At 34.9% G+C, this 26164-nt stretch overlaps 1 protein-coding gene across 1 annotated transcript in view; it reads left to right on the top strand.

Moving 5' to 3' along the window:
* Nucleotides 1–1384: 1384 nt before the first annotated feature.
* Samtor (S-adenosylmethionine sensor upstream of mTORC1) overlaps nt 1385–26164 on the top strand; it is an 81923-nt gene continuing 57143 nt past the window's right edge. Inside the window, exons 1-2 of the mRNA XM_027926498.2 lie at nt 1385–1708; nt 18174–18315. Coding sequence (XP_027782299.1) covers nt 1549–1708; nt 18174–18315 — 302 coding nt within the window. The 5' untranslated portion in view covers nt 1385–1548. The remainder of the gene's footprint in view (nt 1709–18173; nt 18316–26164) is intronic.

The raw sequence follows: 26164 nt of genomic DNA, 5'->3' as shown, positions 1-26164 counted from the left end.
TCAAGCTCTCCTTTCTTTCCAAATGAAATTCCTGCAAATAAGACCACCACAGTCTCAATATATTAGGTACTTCCTCCTGATTTCTTTTAAAATTATAATTAGTTCTTTTGAAGGTTATCTGTCTCTGTCTCTGTTTGATCTGCCTCTTCACTGTGCTGGTAGGGACACTCTTCCACCAATCTCCTTTCACTTCTGTGATCTAGAGAATAAGGATACTGCTTTGCTCTTCAGGGTCTTCATTATCCAGAAAGTAGCATATGAAACAATGACATAATGTGAACTTTATTCAGATTTCTAAAATCATTGATCAAAAGGTTTTCATTGTAACAATTTCCATACAATGTCATACAATCACAACTGTAATGAGGACATAGTTCACACTCTTAACACAATTCATTCATGATTCTCTGCCTATTGGATCTCTGAAACTTCAGCAGCCCCATGTACCACTTTAGGTGCTACTGCAGTCTCTTCTGGAGAGCAGTGTTCCAGCTCTCTGGAGCAGAAGTCTGCAATCATATTCTGCAAGAGCTTCCCAAGAGTAGGAAAAGAAGTGGAGAAGGGTGAGCAGGTTGCTAACCCCACTTAGGTACCCTGGGCAAACACTAACCTTCCATATTAAAGAGGTTAGTCCTGAGGTCACCTGAGTGGACTTTTAAAGCGCTTATAGTTCTGAGGTGAATTAGGCCAGGCTTCCTGCAACATTTTTGTCAAATGTTCTTAAGAACATCAGTTGTGGGCCTTCTGTCTTTCCATCTCTGTCCTCCCACATCTCCTATTGCTTTTCTTGGCCTTGCCTTTCCCCATTTTCTGTGTCCTTTAACCATCAAGAGTAGCATTAATCACTTTTGGTGGGTGAGTTATACCAGCCTTTGGTACCCTGGCCTCTTCTTGAGCCAAAGAAAGCATGTAAGCCTTAGTCAGCTGAAATGTAAAATTCCGGTGATGTCAAGTCATTGTAAAGAGTATCTAGAAAGCTAAAGGAAATCTGCATAGATGTGATAGGGTGCAGGGAAGGCTCAGGTAGAGGACTCTGGCAGCATGACACTAAATTATAAAACAGCGGGTGGAAAAGCCACAAAACTGCAAAACCTGGATGGTAGAATGAAGCCCAAACTAAGCAAATTAAGATGCGCAAGCGCATTGCTCACTGCGCGAATCCCCCAGGCCGCACCATTGCGCCTGCGCACAAAATCCGGGGAGGGGCGGCGTAGATGGGCGCCCTGGGCCCCGCTTTCCCACCGCCTCAGCACCCCTCCGCCTGTGAGCCCCGCCTCCTCCAGCTGCTCGCTTTCCCAAACAACCGGGTGCGCCGCCGCCGCTCTCTGTCCATTGGTTCCAGGGCTATTCCGTTTCCGCCCAGCCCTCCATAGTCCACCAATCGGCTTGGGCGTTTGATTAAGGGGCCACCTCCGAAGCTGTCGCTCCGGCTCCTCTGCCTCCTCCGGCTGCTGCCTCCGCTGCTGCCTCCTCCTTCCCCACCTCCTCCGTCAGGGGAGCGTCTGCGGGGGCCTGAGGGGCGGCGGCGGCGGTGGCGGCGGCTGCGATATGGAGCCAGGGGCCGACGGCCGACGTGTGGCTCGCGGGCAGGGGGCCGGGCCCCCGAGCACTCCGCAGCCCCGGGATCAAGAGCGGAAGCTAGAGCAGGAGAAGCTCTCCGGGGTGGTGAAGAGCGTCCACCGGCGGCTCCGCAAGAAGTATCGAGAAGGTAAACAGCCAGCCGAGCGAGGGGGAGGGGAGGCCACATCACCCCCAGCCCCTTGTCACCTCTCTCCTCCTCCCCGAAAGGCCACCATTGAAACCTAAAGGAGCTGCACGTCAGCCCCTGCCAGGGTTGGTCTCCCAGGCCGGGTTTGAGCCCTCGGTCGGCGTCAGGCGGGCTCCTCCCGCCCCCTTTTCTTCGAGGGCCGTTCGGGGGAGTTCCGGGCCTGTGGAGGAACTGCGTCCCCACCCCCTCCAAACCCCTGTCCCCAGCCAGGGTGCTGAGGTTGTTGTCACCACACACACACACACACACACACACAAACACTCTCTCTCTCCAGGAGGTAGGGGTCGCTCGTTGCGAGAGAGATGAGAAGAGAAGGTAGAACAGGGAGACAGGTAAGTCCATTTGTGAAAGACTGATGGAGAGAAGCTGAAATGCTGCTCTCTCCCTTGCGCCTGACCACCCTGTTGTTCGTTCTCTCGGCCCGACCCCCTTGCTGGTACCTCTTTCCTATTGCCATGCCCAAGCTTCCTCTCCTAGGCTTCGAGGGCTGCGAAGTCAGCAGGCCTTTTAGCTGACTGCACTTCACCTTGTTGAAAGGGGAACGGGTCACAGTCATGCCCCCACCCCATTCTTTAAATACTTAGTGTTATGTAGTTAGGCAAGGATGAGATCTGGAGCAGATCCTCAAAATACTGTTCAGTTTTGAGTAGTCTCAAAACCAGCAAGCCACCTAAAAACAGATGCCGATGAAGCCTGCCATCGCTGGGAACCCCCTTAATGGAAGATCATAAGCAAGGGGAGAAGCCTTAGTACTTTTCCTTATTCCTGAGGAATGCATGTAGTTGGAGTCTACAGTTATCCTTGCTAGTTTAAAATATAGGCTTTGTACCTAACTGTTTTATAAGATTTTGAATGTGAAAATCATCAGTATTTTCACATGCCTAGGAGAAATTTCTCTTTGTCAAAACTGCTTTAACTTTGAACTAGCTCTCGTTTTAGTTTAATTGGAAACCGAAAAGTCAGCAGCCTTCTAGTCTTATACTTAGTTAATAATTTAGGTTAGAAGCAAAATTATGACAGTGAAGGAACAAAGACATGTGAGATCATGTTACTTTTCAATAGTACATTTCAATTACTCTAGAAAGTTAAAGCTTAGTGTCTTTGTTTCTTTGAATGTACTTGAGTGTTTCATTTAAAAAACTATTGGAAGTTTTCTTTCCTTGGCAACTCAAGCCTGGCTTTTAATAGAAGTTACTTAATTGGTCATCACCAAAGAGGGCTTATAGTATTGTTTAATAGGTACCAAAAGAAAGAGATTTATCAAGCATAGTTAATATACTGAAATTTGATTTTTGAAATAATGCTTTGAACCCATCCACAATTTATTCAATAAAATGAGTAGTCACCATAGCAACAATTGCATCATTCTTGATATTCAAAGAATTCACTTACATAATGGCATTCACTGTAGATTTTTATGTTGAAAAAAAAGAGAAAATAAATGGACACACTTTCCTGCAATTTATAGTGCTATTTTGTACAAATTTAATTAAGTGTATCTTTTTAAAGAGAAAACTGATTTAAATATAATTCAGTTACCATTTCTACTTTTTATCATTTTATTATTATTCATTTATTCATAAATATATAGGTTCACTTAAATTAACATAGTGCCAATGTGTCATCATCTCTTTAAGTGCTGTCTATACTTGCTTAGTCCCCACATGTTGTAACATGTCTTTAATCCAGAATATTAACCACGGAACACTTGTTTATAATGAGAATTACTTGTTGGAAGTTACCAGAACTAGAATATGTAAGTGTAGTTCAGAAGTGAATGATCTAGTGTGCTTCTGGGCAGGTAAAATCCTGGCAATCTAAACATTTGAATGAGACTGTTCTTTAGACATTTTAATGGCCTGAATTCTCTCAATGATCTAGACTTCTCTAGGCTTTGCTCCAGTGATATACAAAGCCCTACCAGTGAACTAGCAAAATAAATGATCCTAATGAGCATGCCTTTTCTACCTTTGTTTTTAACGTGAGCCAAATCTTAGTTGTGAAAAATCCTGTGAAAAAGTGATTGGGCATATAATTCTAAAAAAATAATTTTTATTGTTTTACTTCAAGGACTCAGTATTTTAATATTTATGGTCACTAGTTGGTAAACATATTTTACAAGTTGCAAGTCAGCTGTTATCAGAAGAAAATATAAACTGTGCTGCAGATCAGCCTACAAAGGCCTATTTAATTCATTTGTACTCCTTTTATAACAATTTTTATCAGAAAATGGCAGCATAGAATTTTGGAATATAAGACTAAAAGGATCCTCATCATTTATTAATAATTCCTAAATTTTTTGATCAGAAGATTCATTTGGGTACCTTTAAAAAAATTCCTGCATTCTACCTCAGATCTCTAGTTTTAGAATCCTTATAGTTGAGTCCAGAAATTTGTTAGCTACATTTTGGAGTGCTTAACTAAACTAATTTCTTCATTTTACAGATTAGTTGACTGAGTCCCAAAAGGTTAAAATAACTTGCTTGAAATTTGGATAGTTCATCATTAACAGTATTCAAATTTTATAGAAATAATAGATATTTTCCTCCTATTTTCAAACCTAATATTGTTAACTAAAAGTGGAAAGTAGAAAATAGCCTTCAGGTTAGGGAAAAGGGTATAAATTGATGGAAAGGGATGATTCATTGGATAGGTATGATTAGGTGAGTTGGCTATATGAAGCAAGGATGGGTTTTTCAAGGAGATATGGTAGGAGAAAAAAGAAGTTGGGTTGGGATGGAAAAGGAGGCAAAGTAGTCATTGAATAGTAAGAATATCAGTGAAGACTGGATAATGAGTGGAGTTGGAGAAAAGAGAATTTTTCCTTTACTTGTTTCTGGAAGTGGAAATGAAAATGAAGCAGAAAGAAGGATAAAAATGAGATTTTTCTGTTGTGATAGGAAAAGATTTCTCTCTGCTATCCCAGTCTGCCCATATGGTTCACGTTGATAGTGATGTGTAGGCTTGGGATGGGGGTCAGTGAATAGGATTATGAAGACTAACTAAAGTAAGTTTAATGCACTCTTTTACCACTTTTCCTCTCTGAACTCCATTTTACTGTCTGTCCTTTATTATTACTTAGAGATCCTGTGCCAATGTGTGAAGAAGAAATTGGAGATGAAGGTCAGTGTTTGAGGTAGTACTGTATTTTAAAGTGGTTACTAAAAGAAAATGTTAGAGAAATGCCTAGCAGTGGTGGTGTAAAGGAGTGCTTCTGATATCAGCAGATAAGACACAGTAGTTTAGATTGAGTTTATATAAATGGAAATATTTTTGCACATTATAAGTGTTTTATGTCTTCACAGATTTTTTTTTTATAACTTTATTTATTTATTTAGTTAGTTATTTTTATGTAGTGCTGAGGATCAAACCCAGGGCCTTGCATGTGCAAGGTGAGCACTCTACCGCTGAGCCATAACCCCAGCCCCACAGATTTTTTTAAACTTAGAAACACCGTCTCTATTATTTTTTGTATTTTGATTGGTATGTTATAATTATATATAATAATGGGATTCATTGTTACATATTTGTACATGTGCATGATATAACAACATAGTTTGATCAATATCATTCTCTAGTATTTTCTCTTTCCTTCCCTGCTGTGCAGAATCTAAAAAAACAATTTTAAGGGGGTACCAGGGATTGAAGTCAGGGACACCCAAACAGTGAGTCACAACCCCAGCCCTATTTTAGATTTTATTTAGAGACAAGGTCTCACTGAGTTCTTAAAGCCTTGCCATTCCTGAGACTGGCTTTCAACTCCCAGTCCTCCTGCCTCAGCCTACTGAGCCACTGTGCCTGCCAGAATTTTTAAATTTGACCTCCACACAAACCACAAAAATGTTAAATGTATCATAAAAATTATATAGCTTATTAATAAAAAAGAGCTAGTTTTGTTTTTCAAACAGGGACATCATTGTTAATCAGTTGTGCCTTATGAGTATATCTCAAATTGAGAACTGAACTAAAGACGTGTATTTTCAGTTGTCTTTATGTGATTTTTTCCCCCCATAATTCTATTCCTATGAACCCATTTCTGCAATGATTATTATGCCTGGCATTTCTTTTTTCCAAACTTAAAGTCTTCATGTAAAAATCCCAAGAAAATGAAGAAAATGTAAAAAGCTGCAGCTGTCAGGAATAAAAGTACGATTTCCATTCTATTTAAATTTTTAAAGCTATCTTCTGATTCTCCTTAGGAAATTTTATCAATTTATTCATTCTCTGAATTATTCTACATATCAAAAAAAAATTAAAACAGTTTATCACATAAACCTATGAAACTTATAAATAAAAATATACATATATATGTGTGTATACACACACACACACACACACACACACACCAAACTGTTAAGAGTAGTATTTTAGCACATGCCTGTAATCCCAGAAGCTCAGGAGGCTGAGACAGGAGAATCAGGAGTTCAAGTCCAGCCTCAGCAATGGGCAAGGCACTAAGCCACTCAGGGAGACCCTGTCTCTAAATAAAATACAAAATTGGGCTGGGGATGTGGCTTAGTGGTTCAGTGTCCCTGAGTTCAATCCCCGGTACCAAAAATAAATAAGTAAGTAAATAAAAAAATAAGACAAGTTACTGATACAGAAGCAGAAAAGGAGAACACAGGATAGGTTGGTTCTGTGGACTGAGTCCAGAAAAAAAATAATGTTACAAAGGTTAACAGTTGTCAGCAGAATTTTGGTGTCAAGGTCTAAATAACCTCATTTAGATGATTAATGCTTATTATTTAAATTCTTCAGAGTTTGAAACAAAAGGTGAGCTTAAGTTAGTAATTTAAGCTGAAAAATACATTTGGGATTGCTTATTTGCTAGCAAACATGTAAAACAAGGGAACTGTTGTGGCAGAGGGGAAAGCTTTGAATTAGAAATAAATTTGAACTAAAACAAGAAGTCTAAAAATGATAGAATGATAAGGTTGTAAGGTTGGTGTTTTTGCTGTAAAATAATTTTGAAATTGTTTTAAAAATTAGGATTACAGACTGTTTTTAATTAAACTTTTTTCCCACCTTCAGTGGCCCTTCATCATAGCTGCTTACTGACAACTCTGTGGCCCCAAGGTTTTACTAGATACTGTTTTGTTTTACAGGTGTTTCAAGTGAAATTTTGCATTTTCATTTTATGCTTTTTCTATAGCATAAAATTTCTCCAATTATAGAATGAGAAATTTTTTGTGTGTGTGATAAAATCTTTGCTTGATCAGCAAATAAGTAAAGTAAAAAAAAACTCTACAGAAAATCTAGTTAACTTTGCCCTAGGAAATTTGAACTGCCATGGGTGGGGGGGGCACATGGACTTAATAATCAGTAACACTAAGAGATAAAGAACAGCGATTCAGTCATTTCAGTGAAGAGCATTTGTTAGGCAGGCACTGTATGTTAGCTCTTTGATTTTGTTATCACTAGACATCTGTATGGTATCTTTATAGGGACTTTTGTATTTCAAAATATGCACTAGAATTATTGTTGCAGATCTTTTGACTGATTTATGGAAAAAGTAAAATAATAAATGTAGTGCTTCTTACCCTTGGTTCAATATAAGTGCTATTTTTAGAATCTTGAAGAACACAGGCATCTGTATTTTTTAAAAGCTCCTTAGGGTATACAATGGACAAATAGTCTGAGAACATGAATCGAAGTGCTGTAGATTGCAGTAGGAAGGAATCTAAAAGAAAGGAGACTGATTAAGAGGCTTTTATATTTAACTGATTTAGAACTGATAACAACCTGAATAGTAGTAGTGATCATGAAAATAAAAACACAAATATTGTGAAGGTCAGAGTAAGGTGTTTTAGTGAGAGCAAAGGGAAAGAGACAAAGATAATGCCAGGATTTTTTGACTGAGAAAATGTTAATAGTATCCATTAACATCCAGGAAATGTGGAATGTGTATGTTTGAATAGGGTTGGGGATAAAGAGAATAAGGTAGACAGGCAGGTTGGCTTACTATAGGGATGAGACAATGATTTAGTTTGGAATAGATTTTTGGGGATATTTAGGATTGGAAGCCCTCTACTTGGAGCTTAAGATTTGAGGGCAGATGAACTGCCCAGTGCAGTGATGATAATATGTAACTGAGGACAGATCCTTGGAAGATACCAGTAGTTAGGATTTAAAAGAAGAAAGCAGAACTTTTGCTGAACAAAAAGATTATTCCCAAAGATTTAGTTTCTACACTGCTAAGTGCTAACACAATAATAGAACTATACACTTGACTATTTATGCTTTATTTATAGCAAAGGTGCTAAAAGTGACAACCAGTAGTTCTCAACAGTGAAATATAACATTGTTTAAGAAAATAGAGATTTGCTTTGATTTTGAAAGATTTTCAGTCATTGTTTACTTAAGGGTAGTGATTTTTCATATGCCATATTTATATCATGCTTGCAGCTTTAAGTATCCAAGATACTAGTTCTTAAGTTTTAGTGAGCTCCAGAATCCTCTGGTGAAATTTTAAATGCTGATTTCTTTTTTTTTTCTTTTTAATTAATTTTTTAATAAATGACAGCCGGCATTAAAATTCTTATTACACATATAGAGCACAATTTTTCATATCTCTGGTTGTATACACAGTATATTCACACCAATTCGTGTCTTCATATGTGTTTTTTTGGATAATAATGTCCATCACATTCCACCATCATTTCTAACCCCTTGCCCCCTCCTTTCCCCTCCCACCCCTCTGCCTTATCTAGAGTTCCTGTATTCCTTCTATGCTCCCTCTCCCTACCCCACTATGAATCAGCCTCCTTATATCAGAAAACGCTTGGCATTTGGTTTTTGGGGATTGGTTAACTTCACTTAGCATTAAATGCTGATTTCTAGGCCACCAGAAAGCAATTCCATGGATTTGAGCTTGGAGCCTAGGAATTTGTGTATTTAATCATCTCTTGTATGATTTTAATGAAAATGCCCACTTTTTGGAAAAAACACTGATCCCAAGATTTTTCTTAGAAAAACAAGGCACTTTGATGCAGAAGAATATGCTTTATCTTATAAGCTGTAATTGAATTTTATATTCACTCCTTATTTGTGTTATCTAGAACCCAAGGGTGCTTTACCATTGAGTTACTTCCCCAACTTTCTTTATCTTTCGAGACAGGGTCTCTCTAAGTTGACCAAGCTGGCCTCAAACTTGAGAATCTCATGCCTCAGCCTCTAAAGTAGCTGGGATTATAGGCATGCCCCACCATGCTGGGCCTACTTGTTTTTAAGGCACAATGTCCATAGAAGTAGTTTTCTTTAAAATTCTCCATTGACGCTTTTTACAAATTTATTGATTTCTTATTATTAGTTTTCAATTTTGTTGTTATTTCAATAGTGGAAATAGTACACATACATTGTTATTTAAATAATTCAGGCAAATTTATCACATAGTCCCTGTTATTCCACCTGTCTTTGCAATAATTTGTTAACTCAGAAAAATCCATCTAGGAATGGTGTCATATGCCTGTAACCCAGCTTCTTGGGAAAATTGAGGCAGGAGGATCACACCTGGAACCCACTCTGGGCAACTTCATAATATCCTTTCTCAAAAAAAAAAAAAAAAAAATCGAAAGGGCTGTGGATATAAGTCAGTACATACCTAGTATGCATGAGACCCTGGGTTCAGTCACTAGGACAAAGAAGTAAGGAAGAAAGGAAGGATGAAATCCAGTCATCACCTTTTCTCTCTTAAATCTAAAGATTGTTTATCTTGTATAAAAAATTAACCTAGGATATAAAGCTCTATGTACATAGTATTTGTGAGAGCAATCTTATACATTATTCCAATTTTAATAATTGATGATTGTGTTGACCTTCCTATTTGACCTTCCTATGTCATCATCTATTAATCCCTTGTGAAGATTAACTGTATAGATGTATGACTACACAGATCTTTTGGATAGTTCTTTTGGAGTTACCATTTTTTTTTTGTTTTTTAAATATTGTTTAGTTGTCAATGGATCTTTATTTATTTATATGTGGTGCTGAGAATTGAACCCAGTGCCTCACACATGCTAGGCAAGTGCTCTACACTGAGCCACAACCACAGCCCCTGGAATTACCATTTTTATAAGTTATTGGCAATTACCAAAAGCAGCAGAATCCCAACCTTCTTCAAGTTTCCATTTATATAGATATTCTTCTACTCACAAATGTTGTTTCAGGGAGGTGTTCACAAGTCCTTTTGCTGAAGGTTAAGTGTTACACTAATTAAGTGATCTGTGTAGTCAAACAATATCTATACAGTTAATCTTCACCAGGGAATAACAGATGATGACAATGGACCTGATATTTCTGGATTATCTCCATCTTTCTTACAGAATATTAGTCAAAGACTTTTGCATTTTGAATTAGGTATTTTATCTAAGTATGTTTATAATAAAAGGCTCTAATCCAAACAGAAAAGATATACTGGAAGCCAAATTGTGTTTGTAGATATTAAGTTTAATCCCTGAATTATTATTTTTTTAATCAAAGTTGACTCTAGTTCATCCCAGCCCTTATGGCTCTTTGTATTATTTCACCAGGCATTTGAGTTTATAACCTTGTCATAGACAATTGGTTTTGAGTCATAATATACAATGGGTTCATTTGGAGAGCCTTAGAATAAGTAATCATTTCCCACTCTAGATCCCTCCATGAAATTTCTGGGTGATTCCAGTGTTCATCTAGCATTGATCTTGAGACCCACTGCCAGAAATCTAACAAATAATGCACTTACAGAGATTAAATAATTGCATGTGACTGACAAATTTTCATTTGTTTGTGGTTAGTAGAATCATTATACTTTGCTCTATTGCATACCTTCATTCATAGCCTTAAAAGTTCATAAATTCAAAACTCGGAAAGAGAGGCAAGGTGCTATAGTGTTTAGGAGCATAACGTTGAAAACTCTTTGAACTTGTTCCCACTCAGTCATGAGTTTCTCTACTTCCCTCATGTTGGAGAAAATGACCCTTGAAGGTTCTTTAAACTTGACTTTGGTAATCTGGTTATCTACAGGTACAGCATCTTAAGGCCTATATTTGGCAATATGCCTAAGTCAATCAAATAAATTGGTTTGAATTTCCAAAGGTTCAAGATTTGTTTATGATACTCATCTTGGGGGTTTCGTTGTTGTTATCAATCGTTGGCTTGTTTAGAGAACTTGATGGATCTCAAATTTAATGTGCTCATCACACATAATTTTTAAAAATCTTTTAAAATTTGTTTTAATTAGTTATACATGACAGTAGAATGCATTTATGCACTTTGATATACATAGATGGGATATAATTTCTCATTTTTTCTGGGTGTACATGTTGTAGAATCATATTGCTTATGCAGTCATATGTATACATAAAGTAATAATGTCTCTTCCGTTCTACTATCTTTCCTATCCCCACGTCCCCTCCCCTTCCTTTACTTCCCTCTCTACCTAATCTAAGGTAACGCTATTATTCTCTAGTTCCCCCCCCACACACACACCTTATTGTGAATTCGAATTCGCATATTAGAGAAAACATTTGGCCTTTGTTTTTTTGGGATTCGCACATCATTTTCAAAACCTAAATTTATTGAGTTATATTTTATATACTTAAGATTTCATCCATTTAAAGTATATAATTTCATGAGTTTGAAGAGAAATTATGCACCTATGAAACCATGGTCATAATCAATATAGAAGAGTATCATCACCCTCAGTATTCCCTCATGTTCCTTTGTAGTCTGTCTCTCTATATTCCCTGTCCTACTTATCTCTTGTTACTATAGTTTCATCTCCACCTTTTGAGTTTATGTACATAAAACTGCAGAACATTTTCTTTTACATTGAACCATTAGTGCATTGTTAATCTTTGGTGTTGAGGCTAAACTGCCAAGAATAATTAATAATTACCTGCTTTTTTTTTTAGGCAAATAAAAGATTGTATGTGTAAGAACACTTAAGATCTGCTCCCTTAGCAAATTTCAAGTATATGTATCATAACCATGGTGTACATTAGATCTTCTGAGCTTATTCATTTTATAAAGTTTGTACCCTTTGATAAACATCTGCCCCCTTGTTTCTTTGGCCCCTCTAACCCCTAACGTTTACCACCCTACTCTCTGTTTCTCCAAGTTCTACTGTTTTATAAATTACATGTAATAACATTTTTCTGTCTGATGTTATTTCATTTAACATAATGACCTCCAAGTTCATTGACATTGTCAAAGTGGCAGGATTTTGTTCTTTCTAAAGACTAATGATCATTAGTATATTTATGCACCATTATCTATGTTATAGTATATCTTCTAAGAATAAGAATTAAGATAGAGATATTGAGAAAAATAATAATATTTCTAGTGAATTTCTAAACATCAGATGATCCTCACGTGTAAAAATGCATGAATCTTTGTACAACCTATTCTTCCTCCCACCCCTTCCATCTACAGGTAACTTCCTGTCTGTTTTGTGTGTATACTAATCATTTTTCCTTAGGGTTATAGGTTTTTCAAAAAGATCTGTGTACTATTATCAAAAAACTTAATAGATGTGACTGTACTTCTGGCTCCACGTTTTTCATTGACAATAAGGCAAGAAAAAATTGAAAAATTTTGATCAGCTTTAAACAATGGAATTTACAGAAAAATCATCTCTAACTTATTGTTTTTTCTAAAACTTTCTGGTCTTTAAGAATAGTCACTATTTTTCTTAAGTTATTAAATTTACCAGTTTTTTTTCTTTTTTTTTTTTATTGGTCGTTCAAAGCATTACGAAGCTCATGACATATCATCTTTCATACATTTGATTCAAGTGGGTTATGAACTCCCATTTTTACCCCAAATACAAATTGCAGAATCACATCGGTTACACATTTACATTTTTACATAATGCCATATTAGTGACTGTTGTATTCTGCTACCTTTCCTATCCCCTACTATCCCCCCTCCCCTCCCCTCCCATCTTCCCTCTCTACCTCATCTGCTGTTGTTCAATATTTTGAAATATTCAAATTTTACCGCTTTGGAGCTACTACTGTTGGTTGACTCCACCATGCGGCCTGCACATTGGTTTCATTAATGAGGTTCTTGGCATGAAAGTTAGCTAGCAGAGATCGAAATAAAACACACAGACTCAGTTACCTTTTTCTATGACCAGGTCCGAGACGGCTCCCCTCTCTGGCTCCAACCTCGAACCACCCGTAGGGCAGCAAGGATTACTCAGGGCTAGCAGGAGAGAGAGCTAGCATGCCAGGGAGTAGTAGCCTTTTATTGGGGAACAAGAAATTCAGGGGAGAATTCCATCCAATGAAGGTTGAGGGGGGGCCGCACTCCAAGGTCAGGGTCAGTGATTGGGCCCCTGGGGTCAGTGGTCAGTCACACCCCCACACGGACGGGTTCTCTCATCAGGAGAGTGCCGGGAAAGTTCCGACATAGCCAGAAGCCTCAGACCCAACCCTGGAGTCGCCCAGTCACACGTGAGAATGGCTCTCCACAATTGACAGCTATCTGCTGCTGACTTTTAAATTAACAACTAAATTTGACTTGTCTTTAATTTTGGTGTTTAGTACAAATTTCAAGTTTGGTAAAAATTTAAATATTTTCTGCATCAGCTTGATACCATGATTAAGTTCTGTAGTTTATAAAATATATAAGTCAAAAGTAGTCTTTGCTTTTTAATTTATGTATTCTAATGGGAAAATCACTCCTGATTTTAATAGTGTATATATATATATATATATATATATGAACAACAAAGTATTGTAAGAATGGTAGTTGCATATATGAGGGAGTTGTAAGATGATCAACTGGCAGATAAACCCTCTCAAAAAAAAAATTCAGTTACGTTTCAAAGGAAAAAAGAATTTGCTATACCAGATGGCAGGAGAGGGGTTAATTCATATGGGAAGATTAGTTTATCAAGGAGTTTCTATGGTTAATGTGATTTAAGAACTTTTATAGAAATGTTCTTGAATGTATTAAGGGCAAAAATTGCTTCATGTTTCATTATATTTGATTTTTTACAAAGTCATAATAAATAATCATAAAATTATTAAAAATTAACTTCAGATTAATGAGTGTACTATTTCTTTTTTCCTACTGCCTATAAAAAGACAGTTGTCACTGTCTTTTTATAGGCAGTAGCTCTTTATTCTGTTGTGAACATATAATGTGGTGAAAGTGAGTTTAGTCAGTAATTATGGTATTATCTTGATGTAGGACCAGGATTCAGAATAATTCGGTTCATTGGTTTCCAGATTGAACTTAGAAAGTTGGCAAGTTGGCATCACTCCTTTTTAAAAGTATGAGTTAGATTTTTTTAAAATAAGTGTTGCAAAATGTAAATATAGCGAAAATACAATAAGTATAAGTCATGTTAATGTGGCTTTTGTTCAAGAATTTTGAAGACAATTAGACAACTTTATCTTTTAGACTGGGCAGAGTTTTAAGTTAGTTTTAAAACTGTGTATTTGAACAAGTGATTGCTGATTCCGTCTCTAAATTTATTCTTTTAGTTTGGCTGTGGAGTGTTTATTAACTTTTAATTTAGGTTGCAGAACATATTTTTTAAAATTGTGCTTTCTAAGTAATTTTTTAATTCTCTGTAGTTGGGCAAAGTAAAATGTATATACTTGTTGGAGATCATTCTTATTCTCTCTCTTGTGAAATTGGATTGTATTAAAATTAAGTATTTCTGTTAAAATTAAAACCTGATATTAAAAATAAATATTGAAGCCATATATTGAGAGAATAAATGTCTTTATATTTGAAAAAGGTAGAAATATGTAATATGAATATATAAATACCCTTCAGCCTGAAGGTGCCTGATCTCAGCTGTTCTAAGACACATTTATTTTTTTCAATGATGCCTGCTAAAAAAAATGGGTAAAAAATGGGGGGGGGGTCATGATTTTGAGTTATTCACAAGTGTCATCATGTTAAAGAATGACTAATTATTAATTTGTTGAGAACTAGGGTTATAACTTGAATACTTAAAACATTACTTGTACTGCATTCACTAGACCTTTGAGCAGACCTCAGGAAGCTCTAGTTCCTCATTTTCTTTCTGATAATGAAAAGTATTTTCATTTTAAGTGAGAGAATCTTACATACACACACACACACACACACACACACACACACACACACCACGCATATTTGGCTAAGTTAGCAGAGAGATTTCCTATACATACTGGGCTCTCTTTAACCATTAACTTTTTTGGTGTTTAGAACCCAAATCATAGACTATTTTGAAATTACTTTGCTTAAAGGTTGAATACATTATTTTGAATATTGTAAAAAACTAATAGCCTTTTTGAAAAACTTAATTTTTCCCATGTTGTTTTGTTTTAAAGTTTTCATTTATTCACAATTATACCTCACTAAGCTTCCTAGGTATTCCAGAAATAGATTTTTCTTATAACTAAGGGGCATACTTATAACTATTTTTGGTCAATTCTATAGCTGCCAGACATGTAACATAATGCATACCTAGTAGCTAGGGTTTGATACATTTTTGTTGAATAAATACTTGAATTCAAAGTTCTGTGTCCTGGATGTCATATGGGACACAAGAAACATTAAGTTTGTGTCTCTTTTATTATATTATCTACTATATTTTATTTACTTGTTTTTCCCGTTACTTTGATTGCTAGTGCCTGCTCATTATATTATTCTCTATAGTGCTTAATAGAGTATCTTTTTGAGCAGCCTATTGAAAAGAATACAAATGTATTAAATTTCTTTGTTCTCAATTATATATTTAAGTGTACATTTACAATCACAACAATTTTCAGGGTTAGCACACATTGTGCAGAGTCTCTACTGTTAATGAAAACATTTAAAATTGAAGTTGTATATAATTAGTTTCAACTGAATAAGCCTACAAATTTTGAATTCTTCCTTAAAACATTAAAGGAGCCAGCAGTAAGTCTTAAAACTCCAGTTTTGTGGAATGGAAAAGTTTTGTGGAGTGGGAAAAAGACAGAGGTTGTTCAAAAAGCTATAAAGCAGTAGTTTCTGTATATTTACAATTGTTTTTGTATCTTTTAGCCAGTTGGTAATTATAGAGTAAATTGAGTTTCAATATACCATATGCAGTAGAATGGCAAGAACTCTAGAAATTTGTAGTGCCTTTTGATACCCCATGTATCCTTGATCCTCAGCTGTGGTAGACAGACACTGAACTGAGTCACTAGCCCTAATAGTGTTCCAGATTAAAAGTGTCTGTGTTTTCTGTTCTTCCTTTCTCTAACACTGCTGAAGCCAATGAGTCCCCTTATTCAGTACCTATGTGCAGACTTGAATGTTGTTAACAATCATTGGTTCACATGTATAGGAACTGGTAATTAAATACTTTAACTTCCCATCTTTTAGGTGCACAGTCCCAGAAGCATTATGTATGCTTCTTAGTCATTCACAGCAGCAACTTCAGTAATGTACCCTTGTGCTGTTAATTTTATCTCTCTTCTGGTCTTTCTATGTACTTTCTCACTCCTGTTGCTTAGAGTTATCTCCCAGATATAACTACTTTTAATCAAGTCTTTGTCTTCAGTTGTATTTTCTATAGAATCTAAAGTAAGTCTATCAGAAAGAAAATCAATTTGTGTTAAACATATTGAAATGTATTTGATCATATAACTTTTGTTTATATATAATGTACATATAACATTATATAGGGCTGTAAAAAAAAGTTCAACAAAGGGCCTTTTAGAGTTGATACTGATCTTAACAAAACATAACATGCCTTTCAAATTATACTGTACCTCATTGAACCATATCAAATCTGATGGATAAAGTCAAGAATAGTGTTATGAATTATCATAGGTTTATTAAAGAACCATTAATCAAAACATTGTTTGAGGACATCCTGTACCTCTCCAGAGATTTGACAGCTACATCTCAAAGATGTTGCTAAAATTGAGGTATTTTTGAGAATTTAGAAAAAAAAAATTTGCTTGCTTTTAGTTGACAGATAATGCCAGTGTATGGTATAAAAAAATTGAGAGCCCTATCATTATACAAATATTAATGATTAATGGAAATATTAGTATAAAAATGAATAATATACACTATTTGAGGTTTAAACATAGAATTTAGGCTGAGACTGGTACCACAATCATTTTAATTGAGTAATGTGTATATGAGGGAGTGTTTGTACCCATACTTCTCTTTCTTGACTTGGTCAAACTAGAAGGCTAATAGTTGATTTTCAACTCAGAACTTATTAGGCTGAGAGCCTAAAATAGCCAGGTAATGGGATTAATTGGAAGTTTTTCAAATTAGTTTTGATGTGTCAATTGTTACTGTAATTCATTTTCTATTTAAAAAAAAACTGTTTAAGCTGAAATTCAATAATTTTGCTTGGAGAAAGAGCTCTGGCATAATGACCATCTCTCCATTTAGTTCTGTTCTTTTTTGTTTTGGTACTGGACCTGGAGGTTCTTTTCCACTGAACCACATCCCCAGCTCTTTTTATCTATCTATCTATCTATCTATCTATCTATCTATCTATCTATCTATCTATCTATTTATGTTGAGAGGGTCTTAGTAGGCTGCTTAGGGTCTCACTGATTTGCTGAGGCTGGTCTCAAACCTGTAGTCCTCCTCTCTCAGCCTCCTGAGTCACTGAGATTACAGGTGTGCTCCACCTCTCACCCAGCATATCTTTACATTTTTTTCAGTTTGTTCTGGCAAGACATGTCTGTGTCTGAAGACATTGAGTGAATCTACACTGATAACTTTTGTTTATTCTTTACCTTTAAAGCTGCGTTAATATTCTTTGGACAAACCATTCCCCAACCGTTCTTTATCAGTCTTCATTGTGATGTTTCAAATCTTATATTAAATGTAATGACTGATTTAATTTTCTAAAACAGTGGTAGCTGAATAGGTAATGTAATCAGCTTATAGTTTTTATTTAGAACACTTGTAACAGCTAAAAACTTTGGAGAAACTTCTAAAATATTGTCTTCTAAGCAATATTTTTGCCTTAGGATTATAATTCTTTATAGTAAGTCTAAGAGGAAGTCCAGCTGTGTGAATAAAAATATTTACTTGTTTGTTAATTTATATTGTCATCTAACCTTTATAATACAAGGAACTGATAAGCATATAGAGAAACAATTTTAAGTGTTTCTGCCCTTTTCCTGCAAGGTCATAGAAAAAATAATGTTTGACTGCCCATTCACCTATTGTCCACTATCAATGTATCTTTAGTTTATGAACCAATAACTCATATATTGATATAAATTTTATTATGTTTGATTTACAAATCCATCCATTCAAAATGGTAAAATTATCAAATCATCATAATACAAATGATGATTCTATTTACACAAAGGAACTTTTAAAATATGTTTAAAACGATTTTAGATTTTAGTGAAATTAGATTATACGTGTTTAAGCAAGATTAATTCATTTAGTATTTTTCCTTTGTTTTTAGTGGGAGATTTTGATAAGATCTGGCGAGAACACTGTGAAGATGAAGAAACACTTTGTGAATATGCTGTTGCAATGAAAAATTTGGCAGATAATCATTGGGCAAAAACCTGTGAAGGTGAAGGTCGCATTGAATGGTGTTGTAGGTGAGTGTACTTATGAACTAATATTTTTGATTTCTGATGTATTCTTTTAATTTTTTACTCTAAGTGATGCTATGTATAATTTATTGTACCAAAATGGAAAACTAGAAATACTATAAAACAGGCATACACTATATGCACCAATAAAAAATGTGGAATGAACAACAAAAAAAGATGTTGTCATTTAAACGACCTTTTTTCTCACTTGCTTTACTTTTCCTAGGTTTATTTCTTTTTTTCAGTGAAAATGTTTTCTTTGACATAACATTTATTTTTCTGTTTAAATTTTTGAAATATGATTTTTAAATATGGTAACATTTGAACATTAAGATGGAAACTTTAATAAGACATTTAATAATTTTAATAAGATTTAAACATTTTAAAATAGAAAAGAAAGGACTTAATTCTTCACTCATGCATATAAGTTATAGAATAGAAATTTCTTTAGATAACTATATTTGGATTCAGTAAAAGTGAATATTTTAATATTTAAAAACATACCAAAAATTTTAGAATTCTGAATTTTTGTTGTATAATTCCGTGTATTCCAGCATTTATATAGACTTTGGATGTTTGTTTTCTTAAAATGTAAATTCTACTGTTAAAAAAAATCAGAAAATGAACTGCTCACATTCTTTTAATGTAGCACAATTATAAGAAAAGATTATATACTGGCTGAATTTAAAAATGAATTCCCAGGAAATAAAACATCATCCTTTTTCATGAATAATAAATATATGATGGCTTCCAATTTAAATTTCCTTTCAATTATTTTTTATTTAAAAAGTTTTAATCTTATTTTAAAACTATGAAATAATATTTCATTTATTCAAAATATAGAAATTTTTTCATTTGTTTATTTAATAAATATTTAGCAACTGTCTACCAGTCACATTATAGGTTCTGAGAGTACAGAATCAACTGAATACATAAAATCCTTGCCCTCATGGCGCTTACATGCTAGTAGGGGTGAGAGTCAAGAAAAAAACCCATTAATTAAATATACAATAGGTCAAAAAATAGTAAGTTCTGTGAGAAAAATAAAACAAGGGAGAAAAAACGACAGTTTTAAGTAGGATCTAGAGAAAAGATCTCACTGACATGATATATGCAAAAGCTATGGAAGAGGTCAGAGAGAAAATCAGCCCTAACACTTCCAAAGTCCTTGAGGCATAAAGATGCTGGCATATTTCACAAACAGCACAGACACTAATGTGGCTAGAGGAGAATGGGGGGGGGGGCACTGGGGGGTGGTGATGGTAGTAGAAAATAAGATAATAAACAGCTTGATTTTGTAGACTATTGTGAAAATACTGGCTTTTATTCTGAGTGAAACGAAGTCATTGGATGTTTTGACAAAAGAAAAGACATTTTATTAACTTTTTACAGTGTGTCAAAAATTTGTAAGAATTAATTTCTGTGTTAAGATTATTGGATAGGAATGGTTAAGGTGTAAGGCAACCAGTTAGAAGATTGCTGCACTAATCAAGGCAATAATCAAGTTAGAGTTGAACAGTTTTCTTGGAAAATGAGATAGTGAATTGATAGCACAGTGTACTAGAATTAATGTTCAAATAAGTATACTGACTCAAGAGGGGCAAGGGAGATGATGGTGTATACACTGAGGTGATTCTGATGATCAGGTAAGAAAGGAGTTAAAAATATGAAGTGAGTGAGAGCAGTGACGAGGTGATAATGGTGGGTTGTGGAGTCAGAGAACTGTGAATTGAACTAAGGAAGGAGCCAAAAAACAGGAGATGGGATGCTTGAAATTATATGATTTTATTTGCTTGGTTATAGAGAGAAAATAGTTATAAATCTGTTCTACACATTATACATTTTCTTCATCAAGCTAAGAAACAAAATAAGGTGTACTATAAAGCCAAGAATTTCCCTTGAAACAGAAAAAAAATAATGTAATCCTGTCAAGAAATCAACACTGTTACTGTCTAAGTCCATCATTTTTGGCTTTTAACAATATTTCTTTTAAATTAGTATTCTGATATAGCAGGCAAGCCCTCAGACTTTATTTCTTAAATGGACTTTGATACATGGTAGTCTCATAGGAGCATTCATTGTTATCTTTTACTTGTATAATGAATTATACTTCCCTCTTTTCCCCCTCCCTTGGATTTGTTTTATCAAGAATTATTATATCTGCATGTGTTCTGAAACAGGTCACTTTTAGGGCAAACTGGAAAAAAAAATTCAGATAAAACTGCTGAAAAAGGAACAAGATATGTTAATAAGTATGCATATTACATATTTAGAATATGGTATCTTCTGCAGAACTTATATTTGTCCAAAGAGTGTTATGAACCAGGTTCAGTGGAACATGCCTGTAATCCCAGTGACTTGGGAGGCTGAGACAGGAGAATTGCAAGTTGAAAGCAAGCCTCAGCAATTTAGCAAGACCCTAAGTAACTTAGCGAGATCCTTTCTCAAAATAAAAAATTTTTAAAAAGGGTTTGGGTTGTAGATCAGTGGTAAAGTGCTCCCTTGGTTAAATCCCTAGTGCCAAACAAAACAAAAATAAAAACAAGAGTTTTGGACAACAGAAACAAAAAGAGATGTAACTCTCAAGTGCAATGTATTAGGCACAACTGGATTTAGAAAAAAAATTACAAATTATAGAATACATATGTGTATGCATACACACATAAGCACACACACACAGTAGGAAAATATCTTAAGACAAATTATAATAAGTTCAGTTTAAATCCAAAGCTACTTTGAGCAAAAAGACTTTGAAGCAATATTGAATTTTGAAATTTGAATTGTATAATTTTAACTTGAATTATATGCAATTCCTTTCTTCGTCGATAATTCTAAGAGAATAGTTTCACTTCAAGAGCTAAAGTAGGTTTTTAAAAAAGCAGACTTTAAACAAAAGTCTGCTTAAAACTTAGTGTACACAGAATATTTGTGTATTTATAGTTATACTTAAAATTTTATTGATATTTGGTATGTGAGCTAAGCCTCATTGACATTTCCCTGCTAAGATTTTGTTGACAATTTAGCTGGAAGAATTCAATATAGGATTTCCTTTGTAAGAATAATAAAATTTAATATGTACTGTGAAGTAATTAAAAACCAGAAAAAATATCAGGCACAGTGATATATACCTATAATCCAGCTACTCAGAAGACTGAGGCAGGATGCCAGCCTGGGCAATTTAGCAAGACCCTGTCTTAATGTTTAAAAAGGGATGGGGATGTAGCTCAGTGGGAGAGTGCTTTCCTGTCATGCATTAGATCCTAGATTCAGCAGGGCTTTGACTTGACTTTTGTTCTGTATTTGTGTCTTTTCTGGTGCACTGAAAGACTTAGTTCTAAATAACATTAACACATTAATTTTATCCTGCAATTACATGAAATTGTTTCAAAATTGCATTACCAGTTTTCTAAAAATAAAATGAATGAATGAAGTTTAAGATATCATTGGAACACATCCCACCAAGGTTTAAAATAAATACTATGTTTAAAAATTACTTGAAACAGTTCTTTACTGTACCTAAGTTATCAATTTACTTCACAATTTGTTTCACTTCAGTTTCAGTTTTATAGGTTTTTCTTTGTTTTTAATTTAAGAGGACATGAAATCTATATGTAATTCAAAAGTCCTAACTTTGTAAAAAGGTATACTAAGAAAAGGCTCCTTTCCATTTTCTTTATTTATCCCTGCTTTCTGTTTCTTATTTATTCTACCAGTGCTTCGTTTTTGCAAAAATTAAGCAAACTCACATTAACACAAGTTCTCTCTCTCTCTCTTTCTCACACACACACACACATACACACACAGACACACATCCTCTATTTCTTATCTCTATAAGTAGTAGCATGTTATGTGCTATTCTCCATTTTTTTACTCAATAATGTATCGTGGAGATCACTCCATTTTGTATTGTGTTAGTAAGGGGTTTCCAGAGAAAAGAAGCCATACAGAGAGAGGGAGGGAGGGAGGGGGAGAGAGAGTGAGTGAGTATGTGTGCGCGCGTGTGCATGCACATTAAGAGATTCATTATAAAGAATTGGCTCATATAATTGTGGAATTTCTCAAGTCCCAAGATATGCAGGGTTTGGATGTGAGGTGTTCCCCCAAAAGCTCCTTTGTTAATGCAGGAACATTCATAGATAATATGATTGCATTGTGAGAGCTATGACCTAATCAGTCTATCCTAGTTTGAATGGGTGAACCAGGTGGTAACTGTAGTAAGGTGAGGTGCAGCTGGAGGAGATGGGTCACTAGGGGCTTTCCCTGGAAAGGTGTATCTTTCCCTATGCTCCTCCTTCCTGACCTCACCATGAGCTGAGCAGCTTTCCTCCACTGGTCCTCCCCACCCCACTCCCCCCTGTGATGTGCTATCTCTTCTTCAGCCTAGAGCAAATGGAGTCATCCATCTATGGGCTGAGAGCTCTGAAATCATGAGTCCCAAATAAAATTTTACTCCCCTAAGTTGTTCTTATTTGGTGTTTTGGTCACAATGACACAAATGCTGATTAAAACACAGGGTAAGATAGCAAGGTATTGGTCCATAAGAACTAATAGTGGAATACCTGTCTGTCCAAAGACCGTCAGGACCCAGGAAGAGCCAATGTTTCTGCTTAAGCTTGAAGGCAGGAAAAAACTGATGTATGTTTGAAGGCAGTCAGGCAAGAGAAATTCTCTTGTTTATTCAAGGAAGGGTTACCCTTTTTATTTTCTTCAGACCATTGACATATTTTATGAGGCCCACTCACATTTAGGAAGGGTAATCTACTTTGTTCATTCTGCTAGTTTAAACTACTGTCCAAAAAAGTCCTTAAAGAAACCCCCAGAATAATGTTTGATCAATTATCTGGACATGCAGAGTCTAGATCCAGTTGACACCCAGAATTAACCATCACAGGAATATGGATTTCTTCTTGTTTTCATGAGTTTTTAACAAGCTTTTGCTGTTACAATTAGTGCTGCAATGAATAACTTTATATTTGTCCATTTCAGATTTTTGTGTTGTTTTAGATTCCTGGGGTCGAAAAACACGGGCATATGTGATTTTGTTGTGTATTGACAAATTGTCCTCCATAGAAGTTATTATTTTGCAATCCCGCCAACAAAAGAATGTGAATGTCTATATGTTATTAAATGTTTGAATTTTTGTCAGTGTGATAGTAGATGGGAGTTGGTATCTCTATGAGGGTCTATTTTACTTTTCTCTCATAAATGAGATTGAGTACCTTTTCATATATTTAGAAATCATTTATTCACATTTTTCCCTGTGATTTAGGTGATCATATATTTTACAACAGAAAAACTGTTGTTGGGGGTTCTTTTTATTTTGATTTTTATAGCTTTTTATATAATTTATAGAATGTGCCCTTTGTCTTTGATTTTGTTTGTCTTTTCCATGCAGGTTTTTCTTTTACCATGCAGAAGGTTTCTGCTTTTAGATAGTCAGTGTTTTTAGATTTTTATCATCTTGGAAAGGATTTATACATTACACATATAGCCATATGATCATTACACATCATGTACATATATTGAAATGTCATATTGTACCCCATAAATATGTATAATTAGTGTCAAATAAAAATATACTTATAAAAAGAAAACCTTTCTTGGTTTCCAGAATATAGGAATTCCTTTTTGTTACTCATATTTTCTTCTAGTACTTGTGATCTTCCCTCCCGTTATATATTCTAATGAGCTATTGTTTGTGTATATGTGTGTGTGGATGGTTTTGGTTATTTTTGTATTTTTTACATTGTACTATTTAAGTGAATTCTGTTGCTGTTTGTGTTACTTTATGATTGGTTTTCTTGAGTTACCTCTAATTATTCATTTTATCTGTAAATACACAGATTTTCATTTCTTCCTTTCTAATTAATTTGACTAAATCTTCTTATCTTGTCTGTCTTATAAACTACTTTATGCATTTCACAAAAGTATGTAAGTTACTAACTTTTGGCTAATATTTAAGGGACCTTTCCTGTCTACAACATGGTACCCCAGGATTTTGTTTTGTTTTGTTTTCTCTTTTAAATAGACTTTATTTTTGAGAGCAGTGGGTTCACAATAAAACTGAACACCAAGTACAGAGTTCCCATATATAACTAACCCCAAGCACACCCTCTCCTACTTTCATCACTCTCATCAGAGTGGTGTGTTTGTTATAATTCCTCAACCAACATTGACACATCATTTTCACCGAATACGCATGATTTACATTAGGTTCACTCTAGGTATTGGATGTTCTGTGAATTTTGAATAATGTTTAATAACATGTATCTACAATTATAGTTTCATACAGAATATTTTTTTGCCCTAAAAAAAATTCTCTATGCATTCTCCTTTCCCCAGAAACCCCTGACTTTTCACTGTCTTCATAGATTTCCTTTTCCAAAATGTTACATAGCTGAAATCCTGCAATAAGTAGCCTTTTGAGATTGATTTCTTTCATCTAATAATATGCATTTAAAGTTCCTTCATATCTTTTCATGGTGCATTTGGTTTTAGCCGTGTATTCCATTGCCTGTATGTACCACTATTTATTTATGCTACCACTCATAGAAGGATGTCTATTATGTCTATTATTATGAATAAAGTTATTATAGACATCTGTATGTGATTTTGTATAGATGTAAGTTTGCAACTCCTTTAGATAGACACCAAGAACCATAATTGCTGGATAGTATGGTAAGATTGTTTAGCTTTTTAAAGAAACTGTTAAGCCAGGCTCAGCGGCGCATGCCTATAATCTTAGTGATTTGAGAGGCTGAGGCAGGAGGATCACAAGTTCAGTCAGCCTCAGCAACTTAGGCCCTAAGCAACTCAGTGAGACCCTGTTTCCAAATAAAATATAAAAAAAGGGCTGGAAATGTTGATCGTTGTTTGAACACCCCTGAAGCTGCACAACTGTCTTTCAAAGTGACTGCACAGTTTTTACATTCCCACTAGTAATGAATGAGCATTTCTGTTGTTATGTATTCTAACACATTTGATGCTTTCAGTGTTCTGTACTTTAACCCTTCTAATAGATATATAATGACATCTCACTGTCATTTTGATTTGCCTTTTCTAGTGGCATATGGTGTTGAATACTTTTTATATGCTAATTTTAATCTGCATATCTTCTTTGGTGAGGTGTCTTTTTATGTCTTTTGTCCACTTAGGGGAATGTTTGTTTTCTTGTTTAGTTTTGTGAGTCCTTGGTATATTTTTGGGAAAGAGTCCTAATCATATCATTTGCAGAGTGAAAATATTTAATTCTAATGAATTCTATCTTATCAGTTTTTTTTTCTTCATCAAATTATATCTTTGGTCTTAAATCTAAGTAGTTATCATTATACCCAAGGCCATCTAGATTTTTTCCTGTGCTATTTTCTAGAAGTTTATAGTTTTGAATTTTTATTTTTAGGTCTATAATCCATTTTGAGTTAATTTTGTGAAAGATATAAGGTCTGTGTCTAGATTTCTTTTTTTCATGTGGATGTCCAGTTGTTCCAGCCAAACTTGCTCAAAAGATTGTCTTTTTCCCTCCATTGTATTGCCTTTGTTGAAATTCAGTTGACTGTAGTTTTAGTGAATCTTTTTTCAAGCTCTCTATTTGTGTTCCATTACTCTGTTTATCTCTTCTTTCATTGCTACTATATTGTCTGATTGCTGTAGCTTTCTTTTAAGTCTTGAAGTTGATGTTGTTAATCTTCCAATTTGGTCATCTTCTTCAATATTGTGTTGGCTATTCTGGGTCTTTTTCCTCTTCATATTTGGTGGCTAATTCTCTGTGTTATGGAATATTATTCACAACTTGACCAGCTCATGAGGTCCCCAGATATTTGGCTAGATGCTATTGCAGAGTGTGTCTACAAGCATG

The sequence above is a fragment of the Marmota flaviventris genome, chromosome 1 (assembly GCF_047511675.1).
Source record: "Marmota flaviventris isolate mMarFla1 chromosome 1, mMarFla1.hap1, whole genome shotgun sequence".
NCBI classification, from domain to species: domain Eukaryota; kingdom Metazoa; phylum Chordata; class Mammalia; order Rodentia; family Sciuridae; genus Marmota; species Marmota flaviventris.
This window is presented reverse-complemented; position numbering and strand designations above follow the sequence as displayed.